At 36.1% G+C, this 17,843-nt stretch overlaps 1 protein-coding gene across 2 annotated transcripts in view; it reads left to right on the plus strand.

Annotated features, from left to right (window-relative positions):
• Window positions 1-17,843, plus strand: part of LOC129242423 (glutamate receptor 1) — a 219,166-nt gene that overhangs the window by 182,216 nt on the left and 19,107 nt on the right. For both annotated transcript variants that reach the window (XM_054879050.1, XM_054879051.1), the window contains exons 12-13: window positions 2,600-3,060; window positions 15,142-15,386. In XM_054879050.1, coding sequence (XP_054735025.1) covers window positions 2,600-3,060; window positions 15,142-15,386 — 706 coding nt within the window. The remainder of the gene's footprint in view (window positions 1-2,599; window positions 3,061-15,141; window positions 15,387-17,843) is intronic.

The following is a 17,843-nucleotide window of genomic DNA, read 5'->3' on the forward strand; positions in this document are numbered from 1 at the left end:
GGTGTGTGTTTTTCTTTGTTTTTTAGGTTGTGATCAAGTTCTAATATATTGGAATTCACTCGGTCTTGAGTTCGGATTCAGTTTTCCCTCAGAAACAAATACTATGAAAATATGTGTGTTATTCATTACCTACAGCCTAAGGTGTAGTAACATAACGTAGTATTGAGTGAGCATGGTTTTATTACAAGAAAGATAAGTTTTCGATAAACGAGTGTTACAATTTATATTTTTGACCTTAAACACTTCCAATGTTATCGAGCCGCATGTAACATTTCCAAAGACGTGTTTGACATATTTACCAACAACGCATTCAAAACGTTTTGACGTATGAGCCATATTATGTAGTATTGCTTACAGTTGCCTTAAAAATGCAACTCTGCAAAAAGAAAATGGAACTCAAATATGAACATTTCCATGCCTGTTTATAATTGATATAATTACATAACTTTTAACACGACATGAATACATCGATGCACTAGAATTATGATACGGCAAGCAAGCACCATCCTTTAGTGCCGTTAAAAACTGGTGCAGTAAATTTTCTCGAGGTCGATGTTCGTTCGCCGACGAGGTCCGCGAAGGCCGTTCAAAACTAGTTGTTTTGTCTGAAAATATCGATGTTGTGCGCGAAGTGATTAAGCAGCATCGTCATGTTCCATAACGTGATATTGAGGCAGCCATGGGCATTATGAATAAGATTTATGAATAAGATTTTGCATGATCACCGTGTCGTAAAAAGGTGTGTTCGGGTTACACCCCAAACAATTTAAAAACCGCGACTGGAACAAGTGCCTCGAAAATTGGTTCAGACCGTTGCAAAAGTGATCGTCATGAAGACAATTTTATAACCCTATAGATCTGTTTTCATTTACCATGTAGAGAATGCAAAGGTGGCGCGCATCTCATAACGTTATTCCGCTCTCAGTGAATTTGAAGTATGTAATCTCTGTATGCGGAGCGTCAGCCTTCAGTTTATTCGTATCTGGTGTGAGATTTCTTCTTATTCTGTTATTCTTGTGCGCATTTTCAAATTTTCCTCCAGTGTGATGTCGCGCCTCTCTGAGGGGCGGGATTTTGAAATCTCCTTAATCTTGGATCAACCTTGTATCACTACTTGGTGCACACTCATGGCTGCAAGCACGCACTAGGAATACTAAAGAAAATCGACAGTAAGGTGAATGCAACGGTGAAAATAATTTATTAGGAAAATCAATTTTTTTATTCAATAGTTATTTTCCTAGCTCTATAGACTGATTTCGGTCACACCACTCCACTGCGGGTATTTCATTTCTAAATATCTTTTATGGAATTTGAGGAAGTACGAGTATGTCACGAATAAGAGGCTCGATATTACTTTCCAAGACTTGACTAGTTTATAGCATCTATTTCTAATCCAATGACTTTAAATGGCTCACAAAAATGGTCCAGAAGCGTCAAATTACGTGTTATTGAAGATTATGTGCACAAGTTACTTTCTGAATATAATATTATAACTAATCATTTTCTGCAATAAAACGATAGTCTCGTGAAAAGTATAACATGTGGCACCCTCTTATTGAAACGAATGGTCGTCCCCACTATTTTCACACAACTTTGGAAACGAAAAATAGAAAAAATATTGGCGCATGACTCTTTCGTTTTTTATTAATATTTGGCAAAGTATGGCTCAATTTGAACCGCAACCCGCAATGCAGTAGTGTGGGAGTCAATAGTTAATAGTGGAGCTCCCCATTTTTGGATGTTCAAAAAGCCACTGAGTCAGCAGCGAGCCTCTTCATTCAATGGTTTGGACTGCATTTCCAGCTGCTCAAAATTTTCCTTCTGTATCTAGTCCACAAATTACCTGCTGGGTAATTGCAAGTTATACTTAAAACGTATTTATGTATGTGCAAGTATGCGTATGAGCTCGAGTTACAGTAAAAGCCCTAAAAAGGAATACCAACGCGCCTCAAAGGACCCCAGGAAACAAAAACGGAAAAAAGCATTCGAGCAACCAAAAAAGGAAAAAGAAGAAAGAATGATAATGGTATAAAGTAAAAAAGGCGAAAATTCCTTCAGAACTAAAGCGAAAGAGAATGCGAGGTGCCCCACATTCCATGCCACATATGGCATACCGTGCACGTACGTAGCACATAGCGGTCTGTGAAATGTGGCATGTGCCTAATACGAGTATGCAGCGCTTGACTTTGTGATTCATCCAGCGTGCGATATGCGGCATTCATAGGCAGCCAATTTAATAGTGACAGACAGGCCTTTTGTTAGCACATACCCAATGAGGCAGACACATTGACCAACACAGGCATACTTGTTTAAATATAATTCGTGAATGAATGCCTGCCAAATTCTAAGCCTACAATCTGCAGATAATGCCAGCAACAACAACAAGAGCAACACATATAAATATACTTTACACTAATAAACAGACTAACACATATTTACTTTTATACTCGTATGTATGTATGTGTATTTTTATATGTACATACTTATACGTACGTACTCGTGCATGTCCATATATTCGTACAAGTGGTCAACTTTATCGTTTTATCCATTATTGCTTGCCCGTATCTTAGTTTTCTCCTCATTTTCTCTTTTCCGGCAGATTCACATGCACATCACGATCAAATGGCCAATCAACAACCGCCTGGCATTATTGGTGGTGTACCTGTGCCTGGCCCGATGGCCGGTGGGACCAGCGCTACTGCCAGTCCGGCGAATATTGGCATAGGCGGTGGTGGCGGTGTCGCCGGAAGTGTTGGCCTCGGCTCATCCGCCACCGCAGCGGCCAACGAGTTTAGCATTTTGAATTCATTTTGGTTTGCCTTGGCCGCTTTCATGCAACAGGGCTGCGACATATCACCGCGTTCCATCTCCGGTCGCATAGTTGGTGCCGCTTGGTGGTTTTTCACGCTCATACTAATTTCATCATATACAGCCAATTTGGCAGCATTTCTCACAGTCGAACGGATGGTGACACCAATCAATTCACCCGAAGACTTAGCTATGCAAACGGAAGTTCAGTATGGTATGCTGTTGCATGGCTCCACATGGGACTTTTTCCGGGTAAGTACATTGCAGCGCATAGCGAATGCTTAACATGTACTGTTATAGTAAATTCCCATACATACATAAATTGTTACATGCGTATCAATAAAGGAGTAACGGAAGTAGCGAATGAGCAACGTAAGCCGTGTTAGATTTAAGATATTTGAGAACAGTAATCGCAAATTCTATTTTTCACTTGGCAATATCTTTGAATATTGAATATATCTTCGAATAATTAAAACAAAGTTGGGAAATTATCATTATTTATATTCTGTGTATATGTATAAAAGGGCATATAAAATTATTAAATGAAGGATGGAATGATGAGTGAAGTAATGGGTGAAATGTTGCATCCTCAGATGCTCCCTCCTGCCCCTTTTAAAATACACTTATGACGTTTAAATATATGATATATACACAACATGTATATATATATATATATTGTCTTTCAGACCAGACTTGCCATTTAAAGAAAACTAAACAAAGTGCGTGTAGCGTAGTACACATAACAGCAGTGAAACTTTCAAGGCAGACAAAGAAAGAGGGAGAGACCCTAGAAAGCGAATGAGAGAGAGAGAGAGAGAGAAAGAATATATATCTAAGTAAATTCACAACATTTGCAGAGAATAAAAATAGAAAAAATTTACAAAAAAAACAACAGCAGCTGAGCGTATTCAAGCTTAAATTATGAGAATGAACAATTGTTTTTGTACTCTAGCTTTACAGTATAACCTACGTGTAGATGTGTCACGGTGCTCTAGAAGGGGGCTTAAATAAAAATGAGTTGGCACTTCGAAATTCCTTTTGATTATGATTCTTGGGTTAGTAGGGAATGTTTTAATATAGAATTTAAAATCAGTTCACGTGGCCGATTTTAAATAATTTGAGTTTGAAATTAGAAATAGCGCTATTATTACTATATTATATTTTATTCAATACTTTTTCGAAATCTCAAAACTGTTTTGAAAATTGGGATCGAAAGCCCTCGCTGTCTTCTATTTTATGCAATTTATTTGAAAAGAATCCGATCATAAATGGCAAAGTTATTCGCATTTGAATGTCCACCACAAGCGCACATTGTTCATTGTATAGGACGTATAGGATTTGTACTGGTGGACGACCCTTGCGGCATCACATTCCAATGCGAAATTATAACGGTAAACATCAAAATAATTACATATATTTCACGAATCTAACTGCGCAACAATCGGAGTCAGAGTCATAGTCATAGTAGAAAAATAATTGCGTCGTAGTTTTACACAGGAGCCTATAGTCACTAAAATAAAATGCGCAGTAGAGCAAGAACAGAGAATAATTATGTTCATTATTTGTAAAAATTAATTAGATTAGGTAAGTCAATTTTTCGAAATTTTAAACTTTAACTATTGACGCAAAGTGTTTATTTAATCTATTACATTATTATTATTATTCATTTTTAAATAGCAATCATTAGACATGCAGTCACAAGGTAAATCTTCCAAAAATCATGAACAAAATCGTCATAGAATGTGTTTGATTTGCAAAAGGAAGCCGCAGAAACAGTATTTTAAAACTACAGGCGCAATTGGAGCTCAAATCAAACTACTATTTCCTGATTTTAATGAAAAGGATTCAAGGCTTCCTGATGTGGTTTGTTGTGCTTGTAGGCACAAAATTATAAGAGCTAGTGCAAATCCAAGTTTGAAAGGTTCCCTTCAAATGCCAGATTACTCAAAATACCATTTTAAAATAAAAACCCGTACATCAGTGTCAGAAAAAGAATGTGAGTGTACTTTGTGCAACGAAATTAGATCAAGACAAGGAAATTTGGATGCCGTAAATGCTAAAAAAAAATCTAAATCTTTAAAGACTACTACTACTAATAGTAGGCGCTGCTCAAAGTGTCTTACTTTAATTGCTAAAGGTGTTAGTCATAAATGTTATGCAACTTCAACGTTGACAAATATTCATGAATGCGTCCAATCGCCAAAGCAAGCCGAACAATTATTATCTGGACTGTTAAAAAAGAACATACTTAAAGACAAATTAAATGTCAAAGAAGGAAGCACAACCATTCCAGCATCCCTATCGCAGCAGCATGGTAAACCCTTAGATTTACTCATTAATGCAAATCCGAAAAAAGTAGTACGTCAGATATCATCTAATGATTTATGTGAGTTACAAACAGATCTAAATTTATCGAATCGTCAGGTAAAGAATGTTTCTAAATTGATAAGAAAAAAAACGAGTACAAGAGATATTATTGAACCTTATGCTCAAGAAAAATTTGTTTTTACGTCCCACAACTTGGATCATTTTTTTGAAGTGCAGTCATTTGATTTTGAAACAACAAAAAAAGACGTAATGACAAAAGCTACAAACTTTGCTGTTGTTTGTGTTGACTTGATGCTCTTTGTAAGGCACATTATTGATAAACGGGAAATTTTTGATTTTCACTTAAATTTTGGTCTCGACGGTGGCGGAGGTTCCCTGAAATTCACCTTGTCTATACAATCAAGTCAAGAAAATGATGATTTAAACCAGAAAACTAAAAAAAACAGTGAAAAATGGAAGGATACTGGAGTGAAAAAAATATTTATCATTGCTCTTGCCCCAGATACCCAAGAAAATTACAATAATGTTAAACTTCTGTGGTCAAAATTGGAAATAAATAAATGTTTGATTGAATATCCTGGAACAGTAACGACGGACTTGAAACTTGCAAATATTATTACGGGTTTGACAAGTAACGCAAGTTTTTGCCCATGCATTTGGTGTGACGTCACAAAATCTGATTTAAGTTCCTGTGGTACTTTAAGGACAACTGCAAGCTGCCTGTCTAATTACAATAATTGGTGTCATCAAGGAAGTGTGAAAAATAAAGTGAAGGATTTCAAAAATTGCATACATCCACCTTTGTTTTGCTCAGATAAGGATCAATTAATTTTGGATGTGATCCCTCCTCCTGAACTGCATCTATTGTTAGGATGTGTTAACACTCTTTACAGTAGCATGCTTAAACTACATCCTAATATTGCAGAAAAGTGGGCGCAGGAATGTCATGTTCAAAAAAGTTGTACAAATGGTGGCAATTTTTCGTTTGAAGGGAATGCTTGTAAGATCTTACTTAATAATGTTGACAAACTTCAACGGTTATGCGAAGTTAATTTTGGTGGTCTATCAGGTTGCATTGCGTACGTAGATACTTTTAGAAAGTTTAAAACAGTTGTTGACGATTGTTTTTCTTTTAAATTACGGCCAAAGCTTCAACAACATGTTACCGAATTTCAGAAAAGTTATGAACTTTTAGGAATTTCGGTAACACCAAAAGTTCACACAATTTATAACCACGTTCCACAGTTTTGCTCAAAATTTCAGAAAGGTCTAGGATTTTTTGCAGAACAAGCCACAGAATCGGTACATCACGATTTCAACGAAAAGTGGAAAAACTTTAAGGTAGCAAAAATTAATGAAAATTACTTTGCAAAACTACTTCGAGCTGTACGTAGCTACAATAGTACACATGTATATATATATGTGTATATAGCTTTGTGAGCAGTATATTATATGTATTAGTTTTAATTTATATTTAATAAAATTAGTTTAATAAAATATTTCATGAACATTATTTTGTTTCTTTATGATTACATTTATGCATTAAATCAATTCCAATACGCATTAAAAGCAAGCAATTTGAAGCAATGAACAATGTGCGCTTGTGGTGGACATTCAAATGCTAATAACTTTGCCATTTATGATCGGATTCTTTTCAAATAAATTGCATAAAATAGAAGACAACGAGGGCTTTCGATCCCAATTTTCAAAACAGTTTTGAGATTTCGAAAAAGTATTGAATAAAATATAATATAGTAATAATAGCGCTATTTCTAATTTCAAACTCAAATTATTTAAAATCGGCCACGTGAACTGATTTTAAATTCTATATTAAAACATTCCCTACTAACCCAAGAATCATAATCAAAAGGAATTTCGAAGTGCCAACTCATTTTTATTTAAGCCCCCTTCTAGAGCACCGTGGTGTAAGTATATATGCATGTAGAACTAAAGTAGTCATCGAATTTTGAAATTATTTCTATACAAACGATAACATACATATATAAGGTATAGCTCTCTCTCTCCTTTTCTTCTACGTTATATTTTTTTTCTCTCTAACGGAACGAAAATGCCGAAGACGTTGCATGGCCTTGAAATTTGACTCTCCATTCTCGCTCCTCCCTCGACGCCTAAGAAGTTTCACTTCTAAAATTCCTGTTAATTTCAGCGCGCTTGACGACCTTCAACCTTGAGTACCTTTATTGTAATTGTAAATGATTTTGAGTACCTACGATAGTTCTCCTCAAAATTCTAAAAGAGTTTTGAAAATAGGTTTAGTCTCCTGAAAATATGATAAGCACTTGGATCGAGGTCGGAATTATACGACTGATGTAAAAGAATATCAATACAAAGCTCTCGGAGTTTTTGGCGCATTACTAAGGAAGTGTGCGGCTTACCGTTGTCTGGATAGAACATAACAACCTAAAAATGTGACACAACGTCATTTCTAGCCAATCGCCTGCTGCAATCTAGTCAGTTATTAACAGTCCGCATTGAACGTTTCAACCGTGGGAGCAGCTCATTATGAACATCTGCCGACCGAATCGAACTAAGACACAGCCAAACCCAAACCCATATATCCGGGCTAGACTTTAAGCCGACTCACAGCCATTTGACCACGATAAGTTTTTTTGTGGCTATCGATCTGAATTCTTACTTCAACACATATGGCTACCGCCTTGCCGCAGCCGAATAGGTTTGTGAGCAACTACAATCTGGTAGATTTCGCGTTCGAAATGCACCGTGGGCATGAACCATCAAATGATAATAAATATTTGTTCTTAGAGTGGTTGCTCCTCGACTGACGACTGTAAAACTCCGAGTATATTTCTGGCATGAAAAACTTCTCTCTCAAACTTGTAGAACGAAAAAGTCATTTTCGGTGAATCGAACGTCGCAGTTGGTTCTTATTTCGACGAAGTCACTAGAAGAATTAATAACAGAAAGAAACAAAAATACCGCGGGTGAATCTGTCTCTTGGCTAAAAACTCAATTGAAGCGTTTTTTGAAAAATGAACCTTATAAAATGTTCTACAAAACTTCCCCATCTCTTCTGTGCTCTCTTGAGAAATAAGTTGGGAGATTTCTGAGTCGTCTTTCTTCCAAGCTCATCAGCAATTTCACTTCCCTCGATATTCCTAGATCCTGGAACCCAAATTAGGGAAATATTATGAGCACACCTAAGAAATTTGATCTCCCCTCGCATAAGTAAAGGGTCGTTCTAAAGAAGCGCCTAGATGTTATTTTAAAATAAAACATGTGATCATTAAGATTCTGTCAGGTTTCACTATTTCTATTCACAATATGTCTCCTAATAATTTTGTGCCAAAAATTACATCCGCCAAAATCCGGCAAACTGCCAATTTATGAATGTCTAATTGTTGAGAACGTTCAGGTGTTGGTTAAGGTTGTTCAGCAACACCTTGCGCTACAGCAACTAGTTTTTGGTCTGCAAGTATTTTTTTCATGCTCAAGTGAACCAGTTTCTGGAAACTTGTTCACCAATCTTTGAATTATCGACTGATTCAGGAACAATTATTTCCACCAAAAAAATGTAACGAATTTTATAATATGTTGTTTTTAAACAAGGACCATTTTGATAATAACTTCGTTAAACTGTACATCTATCTACTTTAAATTAAAACATGTAAGAGACGACATGAAAAAAGTTATAGTCTAGGAATTATTCACTACTGACATTCAAACGCCACTTTTGAAAGGTCCATAAGTGCATGACCTAAATAAAGATTTACTCATGTAAGCTTTAATGAATATACTTGATTATACATATACTAAAAAGTAAAAGCGTAGATACAAGGTGGAGCAAAATTAATCATCCAGTTTAGTTTTTGTATCACATTTTTTACTAAATAAAAAATTTAATTTAAGTGAAGTAAATCTTTAATTTGAGCTTTGCGCGCCCCATTGCTTGTTTGTTTGTATACTGTAGCTATTTAGCTCGTAAGTGTCAAATATGTTGGTCGTTATGGTGATTAATTTTGCACCATTTTGAATTTCGACATGAATATATTTGTACTATAACTTTTCCTTGTGATCTGATAAAAAGCGACATATTCACATTAGATAATGCATTTCCATTAAATTCTTAAATTTGATATATCAAGAAAATACAAACCGAAAAAAATAAGGAAATGCTAAATTCAATCAGGACCCTACATTATGTCCTCTTGTATACAAGTGTGAGCAAGTATAATAAAAGAATAAAAGAAATTATGCCTTCGTACATATCTACCAATGTTTTATAATTGAATTCTACCACTGATTCATTTGCCTGCTTTGATATTCCAACACGTTTGAGTAATTTTTCAAAAGCTTTCCACATACGAGTTGTAATATTCCTCATTTTGGCTGCAAACTGCTATTCACTCATATTACCATGACGATACCACTTTTTGCAGAATTTTCAAAAAATAAATTTAAAATTCCAGCTTCTCATTCTCTGTTGTGAACATTCCAGTAACAAAATGTTTATTTGATTGATTTACGCTGTCATGATGTGTAATTGCCTGAAATCAATAACGTTGCAAAAAAATATGAATTATAAGACTCGTTGAAAGTGAGCTGAGCCTCGTTTTCAGTACAAATGACAATGCGCCAGACAAGCTGAGATAGACAGCAGCAAACTAGCTGAATTGGTTGTGGATTGACAGGCAAATGGCGTGGCCCATATAAAGTGCATACATTGGTTATACAGCAGAGGCATGTGAAAGCAGCAATGGTATGTGGAGAAGGCAGTGAGATTACAGCTGTGTTAGTGTTGAATGGTATATAATTGGCATTATGTAGCTTGCAACATGATGCAAGTACCTATGGTAGATTCAAGTGGCTCATTAGGAATTTGTATTTGGTAGTAGCACTATTCGTACACACATACATGTAAATATTTTCATACAGCGAACACTGAACTATGATTTTCTTGGAGACCGTTGACTACAGAGGTAAGGAGCATTTTTAAAATGTGTATCTAATCAGGACATCCATGCATTTAGATGAGTAGAAACGAAATTATGTTGTCTGAAGCAGCATATTTTTTGTCTTTATTGTACAAAATCGACCAGAATAAAGGGAAGTATTAAAAACTTTAATTGCTACGATGTGTCACTTCATGGACTCCTATTTCAATTAAAATTTTGTTTAGTGCTGCTTAGTGGCGTTAAAACCCCACACTAACTAAGGCTTTCGATTGCTTTTACACCTCGTTAAGAAAAAAATTAAAATTGAAAGCCCAAATTTTTATATCAATAACGATCAAACAGATTCAAAAACTTCCATGAAGCAGCAGTAGTGTGCGCATCCTCGAACCGTAGACAAATGCCGGTTGTTCTAAATTTTTATGATGGCATTCCAACTATTATTGGCTATGGTTTCTTTTTCAAACGTGCATCTTTCAGAATAAATAAATTTAGACTTTTCTGCGATGTTTCAGCACGTCACCTAAGTTGACTCTCTACATTGCTTCAATCATTGTTTTCCCTGTGGCACTTGATCAGGGCACGAGACGCAATTTTTTTTTAAGTATTTTATATTTTTTCTTGAATAATATCTTTACCAAAGGTTAAGTAACTCATTTGACTGAAAATTAATATAGTATATTTAGTTCTATTGTGTTGCCAAATACTGAATATTGCTCTCCTCTTTATTTCTTGCATACATCTTTTGACGTTCTTTCGCAACATTTACTTATAATATAGCATTGAACGGTAACGTGATTCCATTGATTCCGCTAAGGGCAACCATTTTAAATGTTCAAATGAAAAAATTTAATTTTTCCAAAAAATATTTTGTGCTTAAATTTCTTAAAATTTTTCGAAATTATTGGTATTTTACTTCTCTCAAGCCAGCTTTGTATATTTGCCGAAACTTAAGAGTTTTTTTTTTTTAATTAAATGTCCACTTGTCCACCTTATACTTTCTCTCGAAGTTCAAGGTATGCAGATTTCTAAGAGCGTTTTGATACAGCATTCGCTAACCCGCTACAAAGCAATGCATATTTTCATAGTCTAAGGAAGCTAGAAATACCTGTGTCAACTGAGTCAAGCTCCTGCACACACAAACACAGACGCTGTCATGCAGCCGCATTTTGTGCACCAACACAACAGGCGACGAACGCTTACCAGTTACCCAGAATTTACTTGACCGAAGCAAGAGATCACTTACGGGATACTTTCTGGTGAAGGGTGAAAAATTTTTCCCATCCAATTGCACGTATTCAACCTCTAGCCATATACTCCAAAATTGTGTCTTATTGGTTTCTACATATGCATTCACTTGCATTCACTGCAAGGCTTGTTAGTTAATAGCTAGGCTCTTCTGTAAAATCGGCAAATTGGCTCATTGATAGCGCTGCAATCGGTTGCATTTTCAGTTGTGGACTGTCAAAAATAATTGTACTGCACGTCACTCAATCGTCAATATCGTCAATGACTTTGTAGCCAGTTTCAGTTTGATGCTTGTTGATTTACAGTTGTTTTTTTTTTGTAGACACAGTCGATTGCCCAGCCTTCACCCTTATGTGGAGCCTTTTAAATTGTTGTTGTTACTCGAACTTTGCTGCAATAACTGTGCATGGCAGTTCAGTATTTGATGAAGTCGAAGCATTTTTTTGGAAAAGTACTGAATACTTCTACCGGGAAATACGAATAGGTATACACAATAGAAGTGCAGCTAACTTTTTGCAATCTTTAATATTTGTAATGCAAAAAATACAGAGAAAACGTTGAAATAAGTTTATGTTTCCTTAACTTACGCACTCTTTCTTTCATCACATTCAATGGAAACAACCTTTGGTACGGCCTATTGACAGGAGAAATCATCGGCCCATACTTCTTCAAAGATGAGGCTGGCGCCAATGTAATAGTGAATTTCGAATGCTATCGTGCCATGATACGCCACTTTTTGATACTTGAAATTTAAACCCCGGATCTTTACAATATTTGGTTCCAACAAGACGGCACCACTTGCCATACATCCCGTGAAACAATGGATGTCCTATGTCGTCATTTCGGTGAGCAATTTATCTCTCGGCCACCAAAATCATGTGAAATCACACTTTTGGAATTTTATTTATGGATTATTTAAATTCTAATTGCTTTGTGGATAAAACATCTTTGATTGAGCCATTCAAAGTCAACATTATTAAAGTTATGCACAATATAATGACCGAAGTCCTCCAGCGAGTCATTGCAAATTGGTATTTGCAGATGGCCGAATTACAGCGCAGGTGCGATCACCATTTGAAAAAAATAAATAAACAAATGTCATGGCATTGGGAATAAGTTTCCGCCCTTTCTTAGTCAAAGTTACGAATTATTTAAACAATTACCATAAATAATACATGATATGTGACATGGGAAGCTACAGCTTTACTCCATCTCGTATGAAAGGAAGCGTTCTCCAATAAGGACTGACTGCATTAATCGCAACAGATGGTAGTCCGATGGTGCATTGTCTAGGGAATGCGGCGGGTGGGGCAAAATTTTCCAATTCAGTTACTCTAAATATTTCTGGACCGGTTAAGCGCCGTGCGACTTGGCGTTGCCATGCAGCAAAATCAATTTGTCATATCTACCGTCCCATCCGACTACTTTTCTTTGAAAGCTTGATTCAAACGCATTAGCCGCAATCGGTAACGATCGACAGTGATGGTTTTAGATGATTTAAAGAGTTCATAATAAATGAAACCCTTCTGATCCCGCCAGATGAATATTTTTTTTCGCTGTCGATGGACCTGGTTCACCTAGCAGGCTCCAACATTTTCGCTGCTTAGAGTTTTCACAATAGATCCGTTTTTCATCGCAAGTGACGATGCAATGCAGAAAACCATACATTTTCTACCATTCAAGAAGCATCTCACACGTCACCAAACGTCTCTCGATATACCTCTCCTTCAATTGATGTAGCACCCAGTTACCTGAACGTCGACATTTTTGGCGTCAGATAAAAAAGGATCTTTACGCTTCAAATGAATGTCAACTACTGCTATCGAGACCTCACATATTCAATACAGCTTCAAATCACCAGTATATTATTAGAGCGAAAACAAAAATAGTATCAGTACCGACACCTCTTTTACGACGGCGGAAACTTATTCCTATACCCAATATAAGTATATTTTGCCTTAGATGGTTTACTTTATTTCATTTTCCAGGGATTTGCTGAGCCACACTCTGATTGCTCTTTTGCTATTTGGCAGGAACTTCACATACATATTCGGTGCGAAAATGTTTCTTTGTCTTCATTTTGACTGTTTAAAGGGTTATATACCTTGTAAACCCGAAAAAATCAACAATTGTCATAATTTTTTTTAATATGTTTTAGAACTTTTATTCAAATGGGGCATATATCATACTGAAGGGTAACTATCGAAGAATACATTTTGATGTTTTTATTTTAAAAAATGTTACTATTTATTGTTGATATCGCCCCTCCCCCGAAACGCCGAAGAAGAAGAGTCTTGCGGTGATCACGGTAGGGCATGAGGAGCTTAACTGAAATCAAAAATATTGAATGATTATTGTAGAAAAATGTTTTTTAGTGAATCTGAAAGGTTTATTCACCCAAAAAAAAATTGTCTCGATATGAAAACCGCTTTGCACCAAAAACGATTCTTGAGGGCTTGAAAAATTAAAAAAAATTAATTCCAGCGAACTATGCAAATATTTATAAAAAGGGAAACATTCAGATTTACGAGGTTGTAACTTCGAATAATTAAAAAAAAGTTTATGCAAATCGGTCAAATTGTTTTTGATGAATAATGATCACCGCGACGGTGATTTTCAAAAAACACGACTTCGAGATAATCGCGTCTAAATTTTTGCGCTAAGCCTCGTTCCAAGAAAGGTCGCGCGCTTCCACGGTCTGTAATTTTCGTTCTAATGCTCCGATCTTTATTATTTTTTCAATCTATATTTTTAGTATGATGTACTTTTAAAATATGGCATAAAATTTCGATTTTTTAGTCCAACACAAGGTATATAACCCCTTAAGTAATTCAAATTATTGCTGTGTGGTTGCAGAGTCACTGCGAAAACCAGTAATACGTCTTTCAAAACCTAAAAAGATTCTGCTAAAAAAGTACGCTTCAACAAATAATCAATTTTGTGCATAATATTTGGTGTCTGCACCTTCTATTTTGCTCTGCAAACTTTTCTTCATTCCAATATCAGCAATAGCCTTCTTCATCCTCTACTCTAACCTAAAGTGCGTGGTTGTTAAATGCTGGAGCAAAGATATACAGAAATTGCTACATATTTTGCATATTCCTAAAAGAATTTAGAAGAATTTTAGTCATCACAATCAAAAAAGTTTTATAAAAATATCGAATGAATTCTAATAAATTCCATCAATAAAATGGGCTTGCTTCATGCACGTACATACTGTCATACACTGAATCATATTTTCCACAAATTTTTATATTTGTGTGTGTGTAACTTCGGTTGCAATCTATTTGCGACGATTTCACATATTTTATCGTAGTAGAAAATTTATTAATTTAATTGAATTTCCTACATCATAGAAGGTTCGCTCATATAACGGCTTTTGAAAAATTTCACCCCCCCCCCCCACACACAATTGTTGTGCGATTTATTAAAATTCTCCGAAAATATTTAAATATTTTCGTGATGCCACAAGTGAGTTGCTCTTTGGTCCACGAAAACTTTCAAGATTCATTCACAAATTCTTTACAACAGCAGTCCTTTTTAGCAAAAGCAATGGCGTCACGAAAGCAATTTTCAGCAACCATTCTGCCACCCCACACGCTAAGCAACGAGCCTATGAAATCTTTGCATGCGTGAATAGGGGTATAGGAGCATTTTAAGAGCACGCCGTTATACACACTTGCAAACGCACGTACATCCTGCATACGTATAATATATTTAATACCATCTAGGTGCTTGTATATATGTATGTATGTGCATATATTTGTAAACATAATGTATTTATAATGAATTACTACGTCTGTGTGTGTGTGTTTTTTTTTTTCAGAGATCCCAAATCGGCTTACATAACAAAATGTGGGAGTACATGAATTCGCGCAAGCATGTCTTTGTGAGCACATACGATGAAGGCATACGACGCGTGCGAACATCGAAAGGCAAATATGCGCTACTGATGGAATCACCAAAGAATGAATACGTGAATGCTAGGGAACCCTGCGATACGATGAAAGTCGGCCGTAATCTGGATACGAAAGGATTTGGCATCGCAACTCCCATCGGATCGCCATTGAGGTGAGTGTATAGAAGCATAGTATTATTCCCTATAACAGAAGCGGATGTAGTAGAGATGAAAAGCGACTAGGAGCATACGAAGTTCTTCCGCCATTTATATGAGTGCAAGAGTGATAGTACCGCAGTAATATATCATAGCTATAGCGTGTCCAAAGCGCTCTTGCGACTCAACCTACCAGTTCTGAGCTATCTTACTACCAGTTTTCTTTGCAGCTAAAGTTGATGCCTACTTTTTTATATTGGTATACGAAATGTCAATGGTCAGCCCATTCATCATCATATTACCATCTAGCGAACAACCCATATAGTCAGCCTCTGCATTAGCATTGAACCAGTTCATGCTGGACAAAAATAGCAGATAATAACATTTAAAACATTTGTATGCATTCATAGCTCCAGCTCTATAGTAACTCTGCTTTGTCACTTTGCTACTGGTCCAATTCCGGTCACTCTGGAACTAGTATAACTGCCTCCATCAAGTACCAGTTTATGAACTAAAATGCTTGCTGAACGTAGTTTGACTTTTCACTTCGTGTCAATGTCCCTTCGTTTGTATGTAAATTTTGCTCAAAAGGGAAACGAAAATTCTTAGTTCGATTGATAATGATTTGTTAATAATTGAATATATGGACTTTTCGTCTTATGTGAGCGCTACCATCTTTAATAAAGTTCCATTTAGTATTCCATTCCTCTTAAAAAAATATATTCACAATTTTTGTATAAAACTAAAGCGGTTTTATTACTTATTCATTGGCGTTTCTTTCATTCCCTTCGGAGTTATCTCAGGAATTAAGTGCACCACATGCCGATTGATAACTAAACTTAATTCTCCTGATTTAAGCGCATTAGCGGAATTTTTCATGGCAACATTGCAGAAAAATGACAGCTAATATTTATTGTGAATGAAAAATAATGAAACTTTTAAAGAGAATAACAAGAAAGACTGAATGCAATGCTAGTTTGCACTAAAACGTTCGAAATTACTTTAATAGATTTGATATTTCGGAGAAAAAGAAAATTGGAGAAATTTCAAATTAATTAATTTTTTAAATGAATAATTATTTCTTAGTGCCACGGCATCTAATACCCAGATTTGTTGCCTGCGGTCCACCTTTTACTGGCAAAACTTTCCAACAAGCAAATCAGCTGTTCATTAATCCGCGTAACAACCGTCTTTCACACTACTATTTTAATCAAAATTAACAATGCCGGTAATCCCGATTAGCGCCGCCGGCTGTCTAGACTATTACACGCTTTTTTAAAGTTGTGAAATATATCCCCAAATTTATCATATGTCGTATGTATATTTTTAGACACTTTTTTGTACGCAGGAAAGAATGGGGTGCCCATACATATGTAGTAAGACAGACAGACGCCTTCGTCAAGCGTATCTTTTGGCGTAACTATACATATATATTAGGCCGGGTCGATTTGTGAGGAGGCAAAAAAATCGCCCATTGCTCTGTGAAAATCATATTCTAGGGATCAAAATAAGAAACTTTGCCGAAGGAACCATACCTCTAAAACGAATTCTGATGTCCCCCAATTTGGGTCGAACTTTTAGGGTCTTTTGTGGGGAGGCAAAAAAATCGCCCATTACTCTGTAAAAATCATATTCTAGGGATCAAAATAAGAAACTTTGCCGAAGGAATCATACCTCTAAAACGAATTCTGATGTCCCCCAATTTGGGTCGACCTTTTTAGTTTCTTTTCTCATGTAAAGGCCAAAAATGGTGATATTTTGATATGATTGTATGGGGAACCCCCAGGGGAGTTCCAGGGGCTGTGCCACTGGCATGGGTGGATCGGCCATCCAAAGTTAGTGGGGTTCGGTCATACATTTGGACTCGATTGGAGCACTCTAAATGGGTCAAAGTGGGATTTTTCGTTCGACCCAAATTGGGGGACATCAGAATACGTTTTAGAGGTATGGTTCCTTCGGCAAAGTTTCTTATTTTGATCCCTAGAATACGATTTTCACAGAGCAATGAGCGATCTTTAAATCGACCCGCCCTAATATGTATGCATAGGTGGCTGCCAGCAACGGCCAATAGCAATGTACAATACTCACAATCTCCCATAGGAATTTCTTTATTAAAATTTTCCTTTTTCATATATAAGCACACATGTATGTGCATAAAGGTATACACTATATGATGTGTAATAAATGCTTGTCTGCTCGGCAATGCTTGTCTGAAACTCTACAAACCAGAAAATGCGTGTAGGTAAATATATGTACGTAGGCAGATCTCCATATGCAAATGTAACCTCCCAACCTTTCAACGAAACTGCTCATAATTTAACACCCGACATTTTCAGCGCAATTAAACCTTGTCTGCTTGCTTATTCTGGTTATTCATTATGTTGTTTTCTGTTTTCTCGTTCTCTACTGCTGTCGATTGAAATAATATGGACATGCAACTTTATACAACAACACGAATATCAACATGAACGCTC

Source organism: Anastrepha obliqua, chromosome 3 (assembly GCF_027943255.1).
Source record: "Anastrepha obliqua isolate idAnaObli1 chromosome 3, idAnaObli1_1.0, whole genome shotgun sequence".
Classification (NCBI taxonomy): domain Eukaryota; kingdom Metazoa; phylum Arthropoda; class Insecta; order Diptera; family Tephritidae; genus Anastrepha; species Anastrepha obliqua.